General features: G+C 65.3%; 1 protein-coding gene across 1 annotated transcript; it reads right to left on the bottom strand.

The window, feature by feature from the left end:
- Nucleotides 1-1,092: 1,092 nt before the first annotated feature.
- On the bottom strand, nucleotides 1,093-8,908 carry SCN1B (sodium voltage-gated channel beta subunit 1). Its single transcript, XM_067542986.1, has 6 exons — nucleotides 7,403-8,908; nucleotides 6,292-6,458; nucleotides 4,346-4,586; nucleotides 3,452-3,593; nucleotides 3,164-3,273; nucleotides 1,093-2,225 (listed from the first exon to the last, which is right to left on the bottom strand). The coding sequence occupies exons 1-5, from the start codon at nucleotides 7,443-7,445 to the stop codon at nucleotides 3,207-3,209; spliced, it is 660 nt and encodes a 219-aa protein (XP_067399087.1). The 5' UTR covers nucleotides 7,446-8,908; the 3' UTR covers nucleotides 1,093-2,225; nucleotides 3,164-3,206.
- Nucleotides 8,909-9,959: the final 1,051 nt, after the last annotated feature.

Below are 9,959 nucleotides of genomic sequence, written 5' to 3'. Positions count from 1 at the left end.
TGGGCAGCGGGAACCTGGGGTAGACAGCCTGCACGCCCCCACGCCTCCCCCAGATACCAGGATTCCCTCTCCCCACCCCAGCCTGCACACCCCCCTTCTCACATCACCCCCTCCCATCTGCTGGGCTCCCTCCACCCACCCTTCACTCCTCACACCACCATCCGCTGCCGGGATCCTTCCCCACCACCAGCCTGTTCTCCCCTGCCACCCACTTCCTAGGCTGTTAGAGGTTCCCCAGCCTGACCCTCCCCCCCATATTCACCATCACCCCACCCCTTCATATCCATACCCCCCATCTGCTGCCTGATCCCATATCCCATTCCACCTCACCCCCATATCCACCCCACCTATATCCCCCACTGACCCATGTCTCCCTCCCCACCCAGGAATCACACTGCAAGCGCGGGGTGAAATCCAGTCTCTTTATTCCATGAACAGCCCCTAGGGCACAGTGACAGGCAGGTCCCCGGGACCAGCCCGTGGGTCTGAGGAGGGGAGGCCGGGGGGGGGGGGGGGATTCTTGCTGCTGTATTCCCTGAAGAGCCCAGAGTGGCTGGGTTGGGGAAATGGGTCCCCTGGGCTAGGGGGACATGGCATTTGGGAGTGGGATGGCACGGGGGGTTGGCATCAGAAGATATGGCATAGGGGGCTGGATGGCAGGGAGGATATGGCATGGAGGGGCTGGATCGCAGAGAGGATATGGCATGGGGTGGATGGCAGGGAGGATATGGCATGGGGGGGCCGGATCGCAGGGGGGATATGGCATCTAGGGGCTGGATGACAGGGAGGATATGGCATGGAGGGGCTGGATGACAGGGAGGATATGGCATGGGGTGGATGGCAAGGGGGCAGCTGGTATCTCTGGTGTCACTGCATGGAGGGGAGGGAGGCAGAGTCTGCAGCACTCCATGGGAGACTGAGGGGGGCTGTCACTAGCAAACCCCTCAGGTGGCCTGTGTGGAGGTTGCTCCCCCAGACCTCAGTCCCTTCACGAGGAGAGGAGAGGAGCTGTCTGTGTGACAGGGGCCTGGAAGAGCCCTAGCCCGGCCCTGCCTGCCATGCCCTGGCCGTTGGGAAGAGATGGAGGGAGAGGGGACCCCAGGGGCATCTGCTTTGGAAGCCCACAAAGCAGCGAAGCAGCTGCCCCCGGGGCAATGGGGAATGTCCCACCTGCGAATGGAAACACAGGCTCCTTCAGGGAACATGGCCTGGGGTTCTGACAGGCGGCCATCTTGGATGCCTTCTCAGCCCCAGTCTAGGGCTTTAGGCCCCACTGGCAGCCATCCTGGACGTTTCCCCCATCCCCACAGCACTGTGGGTATGGCCAAGTTGGGATCCATTGGGCAGCCATCTTGGAGGCATGCCCCATCCTGTCATGTGGCCTGGGGTCCCAGTATACAGCTGCCTGGACACCTCTCCCGGTCCCCGACTGAAGCCTTGGGACCCACTTGGTGGCCATCTTGAATGTCCCCTCCATCCCCCCCATGTTTGGGTGTGGCCACTGTGTGGCCACCTCTGCCATGCCATGGGTTTGGCCAAGTGGGGACCCATTCGGCGGCCATCCTGGAGTCATTCCCAATCCCCTCATGGGATCTGGGGTCCCAGTATGCAGCCGTCCTGGACACCCCTGAGTCCCCAGTTAAGGCCTAGGAGCCCACTGGGTGGCCATCCTGGAGGCCTTCCGCAAGTCCCTGAGAGGCTGATGCTTTGCCTAGTAACCTGGAGCCAGACTGGAAGCTGTTTGAGCCCTTCCCTCCCCACATCCTGGGACACTCCACGTCAGGGGCCCCCTCTCCTCAGACCCAAAACGTGCGGGCAGTGAAGTCACCAAAACAACCCGAAGCGCGAGAAATGTGCAAACCAGAAAGCGCGAGTGCAAGTGCCCGGAGGCAGAGGGGTGTGGGAGGCCAGCATGGGCTAAGGCCAAGCTTTGCATTGCGCGAGCAGCGGCCATGTTGCTCCCCCCATCATGCATTGCGGCGGGGGGGCGGCCTCGCTCGCCAGGAGACAAAGAATGTATCTAAAAGAGCGAGGTGCCCACGGCCCACCCCCATGGGGCTGGGAGAGCGAGCGCTAGGATTCACAACAGCATGCTTTGTTTGGGGCAGCCCCGGCCGTGCAAAGGTGTGGGGGGGAGCCAGCTGGCTGTCCCTGCTCTCTGGGGGGGCGCCCCATCTCGAGTCACTCCCCTCTTCGTTCATTCGTTCCTTGCCGTAGTTTCAGGCCTGCAACGAACAATGTCACTGAAAACCAGGCCACCCTGCCCACAGCCCATCCAGCCAAAGGAGAACCCCACCGCTGCTAGCGGTAGTGGGCTGTTATCCTCTGTGGAGTCTGCCTATGACAGAAGGATGCGACACTTACTGTGTTACAACAAATGTGGCTGTAATTGAGATAGGGAAGGGAGTGGTGTCACTGGGGGGGAGGGGAGCACTCCTGGCTCTGGGAAGGGAGAGGGAGCTAGTGGTTAGAGTGGAGAGGGCTGGGAGACCAGACTCCTGGGTTCCCTCCTGGCTTTGGCCTGCAGAGCAGGGGCACAAGGCACAACGCTGTGGTGGGTGCAGGGAGCTCTTCTGCCCCGGCCAAGGAGGGAAGGGTCCATGGGGCTGGCTGGGGCAGTCAGTGCTCAGGGGGCAGCAAACAGTGGCGTACCAAGGGGGAGGGGCAGGAGGGGACCATGGGGGGCACCATCTGGGCCCTCCTCAGAGGAGTCGCCCCCACTGTGACAGGCATCCAGGGGACGCCAGGCTTTGAGATCCCCAGTGACCGTGCCAACTCCAGCTCAGGCCTGCTGGCGGCTGAGGGCTCCCCCACTGCCCCCCGCGCTGGGTGTAACGAGGGAGCCACGGGGACCAGAGCCCGTCACGACCCCTCCGTGCTGCCGGGTGGTCTGGGGGCATCTGCCCGTCACTCCCGCTGCCAGCCGCACCCACTGCCCCCCCACTGGGGGGAAATGGAGAGCAGCAAACAGGCCTGCAGAACCCCCTCCCCCACCCCGCAGGGCTGCCACTGTTGCCACGGATGGGGGGGCACAAAGGCCCCCAGGCGCCGGAGACCCACAGTACAGCACTGGCAGCGAGGCAGAGTCTGATGGGAGGATGCAGGGTAGCACCAAATCCCGTGGGTCGGGCTGAGCCCCAGGGCTCCCTGCATCTGGGCTTACCCGCCACACGAGGTCCCCCAGGCTCGCTGACGGCCCCCGCCGGCTATTCCGCCACCTGCACCCCGGCGCAGTTCTCCTTGCTCTCCGACGTGATGGCCAGGTACTCGGAGCTGTGGGGAGAGGAGGTGAGGGGCAGCCTGCCACCCGCTGCCCGCCCGGCCTGCTAGAGCCCCTGCCCCAAGGTACCTCCCGCTTGGGTCCTCCAGCCCCCACCCGGGCCCTGCACCCTCCACCCAGCCTCCACCTGGGGCCCCCCACTCAGCCCCTTCTGCACCCTCCCGCACTCACGCGTTCTCCTGGGCAGCCGCCTCCGTGGCCGCCGCTATCTTCTTGTAGCAATAAATCATCTCAGCCACCAGCCAGATGGTGAGCACCACGATGAGCACGTACATCATGATCTCCGACACGATGGACGCCATGTCCCTGTTCGCTGCAGGGGGGGAGAGGATGTGAGACTGGGGCCTGGTCCCCCTACGGTCCTCACAGCCCCCTCCTCTGCCTCAGCACCGCCCCCAGCTGGAGAAGCCAGCTCAGCACCCAACACAGCAGGTTCCCCCCCGGCTCCTGGGGGGATGGGTGTTGGTACATCCCCACTCCTCTGTGTGGCTCCGCCACGGTGTGTAGCTCCACCCCCACGTGTGGCTCCACCCCCTCCTCTGCCCTCACTCCCCATGTGTGGCCACCCCCCCTATGGGTCTGTCCCCTCCCTCCATGTGAGTCACCCCTCCATGTACGTACCTCCACTCCTGCGTACATGGTGCCACACGCAACCCGTCTGGGCTGCCCCACTTTCTGGGCATGGGGCCCCATGCGTGTAGACCCACTCCAGTGAGTGCGGCCCCTCCTTCCGTGTGGCTGCAACCCCTATACGCATGGCTCCGCCCTTGTGTGTGGCCCTGCCCTCACGTCTCTGGCCCCGCCCTATGTAGGTAGCCCCACCCCTACATGTCAGCCTGGCCCCATTACTAAGATCTCCCTGTAGCTGTGGCTCTGCCCCATGTACATGGCATCCAGGGTGACCAGATGTCCTGATTTAATAGGGACAGTCCCAATATCGGGGCTTTGTCTTACATAGATGCCTATTACTCCCCAGGCCCCGGTCACCCTAGTGGCACCACCCTGAGTACATAGCTCCACCCCTGCCCACGGCCCCGCCCCTTGCCCACAGCCCCGCCCACTCACCTTTATCCACCACCTCGACGTGAATGGTCTTGTTGATGATGATGTTGAAGACGTAGCCGTTGAAGGTGAGGGTGCGGTCGACGTGGCACAGGTATTCGCCCGCATGGTTGTAGGTGACATTGGTCAGGAAGATGGACAGATCTTGCAGGTCCCGCGTGTTCTTGCTGCCGTTCCACACCACCAGATCCTCGAACCGCTCGTCCATCACCTCCAGCAGCGCGTCTGGGTCGTAGCGCAGGATCTGGGGGGCAGGAAGTCAGATGGACAGCCATGCAGAGTGGGGACGCCTGCCTCAGACCACAGCCCCATGGGAGACACCTGCCCCAGACCACAGCCCAATGGGGGATGCCTGTCCCAGACCACAGCCCCATGGTCACCATGGACTGAGACCACAGCTCTACAGGAAACACCACAGACAACACCTGCCACACAACAGCCCCTTAGCCCAATGTGGTTCTCCCACAGACCCACAGAGAGAGACCTGCCCACAGAGAGGCACCCGCACACAGCCCACAGAGAGTGACCCTGGTGATAATGGGGGTCCAGACCCCCCACAGGGAGAAGGGGACGAAGCTCTCATGCAGTGTAGGCCTCCAGGCCGCCTGCATGCACAGAACTAACTGCCAGCCCCAGGCACGGCATCCCAGGGACGGCAGCAGTGGCATGTTACCAGGAGTGGAAAGACACTGAACTGGGACTGTCCCATTTGCTGGGACCCACAGTTAGGGGGGTCCCCCCCCCGTAGCACGTCACCAGACATGCCCATGCTGAGAGTGAGGAGAAAACCTGCACCACAGCAGAAGGGACGAGGTCTGAGGCGACAGCCGACCAGAGACACAGGCCAGCACCTAAGCGGGGCGCTGGACGGGCAGCATGGGCTCCCCAGGAGAGCGGGCACGCCGGGGACAGGGCAGAGGCCTCAGCACCCTGGGTTAGGCGAGGGGCTGGAGGTGGTGTGGCCAGGCACTGCCGGTCTTTGGTGAGTCTCTGTGTAACTCGCCTGCGCAGCCTCGCGGGGCCGCTGGGACTCCAGCATTTCCCAGGAAATCACCGTTTGGGGCTCGCCAGGGACTGGGGTGACACTAGGTGGGTGGAAGCCAGGCTGAGACCCTGATGCCCGTGGGCGGCTAGCGGGGTCAGGGCCTGAGCCATCACAATGCAGCACCGGGGCCCCCAAGGGACAAGGCAGGTAGTGACAGCACCCCACTGATGTGGGTCATCCCCAAAACATCACATCCTCTGGCCCCACGGAGAGTGACTCCCCCATCGCCCCATGGAGAGTGACCCCCCCCAGAGCCCCATGGAGAGAGAACCCTCCCCGGGCACCACAGGGAGTGACCCCCACACACAAAGAATGACACTTCCCCCCCCCATAACCTATGGCACCACAGAACGTGACCCCTCCCCACAGAGAGTGCCCCACGCAGACGGACCAAGACATGATGAAGTGTGACCCCCAGGTTCAGAGGGAGACATGTGGCAGGATGGACGTGGTATCTATTTTTACAGCAGGACTCCTGGGTTCTAACCGCAGTGCTGGGAGGGGGGTGCTGTCTACTGGGTTAGAGCAGGGGTGGCTGGGAGCCAGAACTCCTGGGTTCTATCCTGGCTCTGGGAAGGGAGTGGGGTCTAGTGGTTAGAAGGGAGAGGGGAGCCGTGAGCACCAAGCAGAGAATGAGCCTTGTCTGCCTACACCCAGCTCAGGGTGGCCAATTAGTGACCAGTTCCTAGCTGCTAGGCCTGTCTGGAATGGGCCAGCGCTGAGATGCAACCACCTCTGGGGTGGGGCCCAGCCACCGTTTAACAACATACGGGGGGCTGAGTAGCGAATGAGGAGGCCATGTGGGAGGAGAAGGGAAAGCCCTGGAGAGGGATATGATTCCCTCCTACCCCATGCCCCTTGCTCCCCTTAGCGCAGTCTGTCCCTCTGGCCAGCCCTCACGCACCTTGCTGAAGGTCTCAGCACCTTTGTTTCTGAAGAACCACTCAGTGTAGGCCTCGGCCGAGGTCTCGCTCCGCTTTTTGCAGGAAATGCAGAGGATCTTGAAGGTCTTTCCGAAAACGGCCTCAGTGTGTGAGTCCACCTCCACGCAGCCAGCCCAGCATGACGACACTGGGGGGGCAGGGCATTAGGGGAGTCACACACAGATCCCACAGCACCACCCCCGAGCTCCAGGCCCCACAGTCTCCACCCCAGATCTGCACCCCAGAACCACTCCAGCACCCCCTGCTCTGCACCCTCAGCACCCCCAGATCTGCACATCCAGCTCGCCCAAAACTGCCCCCAGGCTCCCCCATATGCTCTCCTTCCCCTCAATCAGCTCGCAAGATACTGCAAGGGTCCTGCCCCCAGGGGAGCTGCAGGCCGCTCTGCCAGCCGGAGAGGTGGGGATTAAGGCAGAGGCCTGGGGAGGCCACTGTTGGCTAGGGCCTGCTCTGTGGGTCTCTGTCTGTCCCCCCACATACATCAAATTACCTCAGGGCAATGCACAAGCAGAGCTGTGGGGGGAGCCCAGGGCTGGGCTGGCAGGGGGCTGTGGGTCAGGAGTGAGGGGCACCGGCAGCGCTGGGGGTTGGCCAGGGATGATCTATTTGTTCTGTCACTGCAGTTGGACTCTTAGTATCTAAACTTTCCTGGGTGGTTCCTGCCAGGTGGCTCAGTGTCACCCCGGGCCCTGTCAGGGATCAGCCCTTGCGAGGGGCTGGGTGGCCCCGTCTCTCTGAATTATGGCGCCTGGGCCCTCCATGTCCACCCGTCTGTCTCTGTTTGGCTGTCTGCCCACCCTATCTCCCCGTCCCTGGCTCTCAGGGACCGGCCATGTCTCTCCATGCTGCATGGAGGCTCCTCTCTGGCCTCAGGGCTAGTCCCATCCCCACCCCGGCCTGTTGGTGGCTGCATCCCGCTCTCCGCTTTCCCTGAGGGGAGCGAAGCTGCCCAGGTGGGGGTGGAGGTGCTGTGGATTGGACCCCCACCGGGGCCCACCCCCCATCGCCACTTCGCCCAGGGCCCAGGAGTTCCCCTCCTCCCCATACCTTCCGCCCCAGGTCTGCACTCACCGAGGCTGAGGCAAAGCAGGAGTGATGGGCCCAGCGGAGCCATAGTGGGGTCCCTGGAATCCGGGGTGCAGGCCCCAGGCCAGCTGGGGTAGCTCCTCGCTGGGGCTGGCACAGCAGGTCCCTCCCGGTCCCTGCCCGCTGGCTCCGCACTCGGCGGACAGATGATCCCCTGCAGGAATCTTCCAGGAGGGTATTTATAGCCAAGGGCTCGGCGTCCCGCACCGCCCGGCCTGCGCCTTGGAATGTCCTGGCCGGATGCTCCCAGCTGGTCCTGGCGTGGAGCCCCGGAGGAGCGACTGGGCCGGCCCGTTCCCCCAGGCACAGGCTAGCACGGCCCGGCTGCCCCTGCTGCCACACGACACCCCAGGTGGGCCCAGGGCCCAGCACTGCTGGGAAAGGGGCACCCCCGCAGGCCAGGGCAGACAATGGAGCTGGCCGGAGGAGCCATAAACGGGGGCGCAGGGAGAGCTGGCGGCAGGCCTGGGTCCCTCACCCTGCCCTGGCGACCTCTGCCAGCCCACGGAGCAGAGTCCACGGCTCAGCCACTGCCTCCTGGCAGCCCACAAACTGCCTCAGGCTCAGGAGGGACACGCTCCAGGCTGTGCCTGGCACGGGCGGGACATGATGTCCAGAGCCCCTGGGGTGGGGGGGGGGGGGAAATCACCACGGTCCCAGCTCAGCCCGATCCAGCCACTGTCTCACTGTCACTGCATAGCCACAACCTGGCCACTCAGCAAATCCCCAGGGCGGGAGAGGGCCCTGCACCCAGACCTCTGCCCTGACCCACGTCCGCTGGCGGTCAAGGCATGGTGCCCGGCGGGTGCCTCTCGCGTCGGAAGAAAGGCGCCCACCTTCGGGACAGCCGGGGACAATCTCGGCACTGGCCACGAGGCTGGACAGGCTGGTGCCCGGGAGGGAGGGCGCGATGGAGCCGGTGCCGGGTCCGGAGGGCGCGATGGAGCCGGTGCCCGGGAGGGAGGGCGCGATGGAGCCGGTGCCGGGTCCGGAGGGTGCGATGGAGCCGGTGCCCGGGAGGGAGGGCGCGATGGAGCCGGTGTCGGGTCCAGAGGGCGCGATGGAGCCGGTGCCCGGCCGGGAGGGCGCGATGGAGCCGGGGCCGGGTCCGGAGGGCGCGATGGAGCCGGTGCCCGGCCGGGAGGGCGCGAGGGGCCTGCGGTCACCCCTGCCCGGCGCACTGCGGAGGAGCCGGCTGCCGGCTGCGGCGAGCGGCCGGGAATGAATCAAAGCGTGCGCCAGGCGCAGGGGGCGGGCGGGGGGACTTGATGCATTGCAGCATCAGCCGGCAGCGGCCAAGGGGAGCGCGGAGCTGGGGGGGGGGGCGGGACGCGCGGGGCCCATCCCCGCCCAGGCGGGAGAGACGCAGGGAGGGGAGCCGCCAGCCAGGAGCCCCCCCGGGGAAGCGGGGACAGGTGGGGACGCCGCGGCAAAGAGCGACAGGAAGCCCGCAGCGCCGGGGCCGGGGCCAGAGCCGCCGCTGCCCCCCTGCCAGCCCAGCCCGGCACCGGCCCCCCAGCTGGAGGGCTGCCGGCACGTGGGCGAGATCCAGCCCCTTCCACTTCTCCCTCCCTCCCGGCCCGGCCCCCTGCCCTGTGGGGCCGGCCTCCTGCACACTCAGCTCCCCCCCTCCTACTCTCCCCCCCCGCCCCATAGCAGCGCCTCGGAGGGGTTGGATGGGACATGGGATTTTTCCCCTCCAGGGGGCGATGGCCCCGATCCAGCCCCAGGGGGCCTGACTGGCTTGTGGGGGGGGGGAGGGGGGTGAGCTGCCTGAGCTGGGGTTGGAGGGAAGGTCCCAGGAGGGCTGGAAGGTTTCAAGTGGGGCTAGGTGTCAGCGGGTCACCCCTGTGCAGAATGTGGGGGGAGGAGCCCAGGGGGCTGTGGGTCAGGAGTGAGGGGCACCAGCAGAATTGGGGGGGGGACTGGGGGTCGGGATTGGTCCAAGGGCTAAGGACGCCGGGTGTCTTTGCTCGCAGCTGGGTCAGGCCGGCTGCCGTGTCCTTGGCTGGGCTGCGGCAGGGACACGGCTGGGCCCATCTCTGTGCAGGGCAGAGCAGGGGGAGGGAGTCAGTGGGGCTAGGCAGTGACGTGGGGAGCAGGCAAAGACTGGGGGGGGGCACAGTTGGGCAGGAGCCTGGGAAGGATCCCCAGTAGCGTCAAAGCAACCAGCTCATCCACACACGCTCCCCTGGTAGCAAGAGAGGGGGTGCTGGCTGGGGGGGCGATGGGGGCAAGAGCAATGGGCAGAGAGGGATGGGGAAGCGGATGGCAATAGGGGCAGGGGCAGGAGTGCTGGGGGTTGTGGCTGAGGGGAGGCACTTGGCAGGGGGGGTAGGGATGCTGGGGGGGCCTCTCCCTCATGGTCCCCAGTCCCCCCAGACAGACACACACACTCGCTGCAGGCGGGGCTGTCCCAGCCCCACTCTTTAATCAGCTAATAAATAGTGGGGTGAGGCTACGGCCCCACGCCCATAACACTGAGGAAGAGGATGGAGCAGGCAGGGTGGTGGGGGGGGGACCCACACCCCCCCAGACCCCT

This window comes from Emydura macquarii, unplaced genomic scaffold, assembly GCF_026122565.2.
Source record: "Emydura macquarii macquarii isolate MOO-44397 ecotype Brisbane River unplaced genomic scaffold, CSIRO-AGI_Emac_v2 contig_746, whole genome shotgun sequence".
NCBI lineage: Eukaryota > Metazoa > Chordata > Testudines > Chelidae > Emydura > Emydura macquarii.
This window is presented reverse-complemented; position numbering and strand designations above follow the sequence as displayed.

Bases quoted from the DNA above. Each gene is read 5' to 3' on its own strand.
- SCN1B (XM_067542986.1), bottom strand. From the start codon at position 7,445: ATGGCTCCGCTGGGCCCATCACTCCTGCTTTGCCTCAGCCTCG. The intron at 6,459-7,402 runs GTGAGTGCAGAC...CTGCCCCCCCAG, and splicing joins CCTGCTTTGCCTCAGCCTCG to TGTCGTCATGCTGGGCTGGC. The intron at 4,587-6,291 runs GTGCGTGAGGGC...CCTGCCCCCCAG, and splicing joins GTGCTGAGACCTTCAGCAAG to ATCCTGCGCTACGACCCAGA.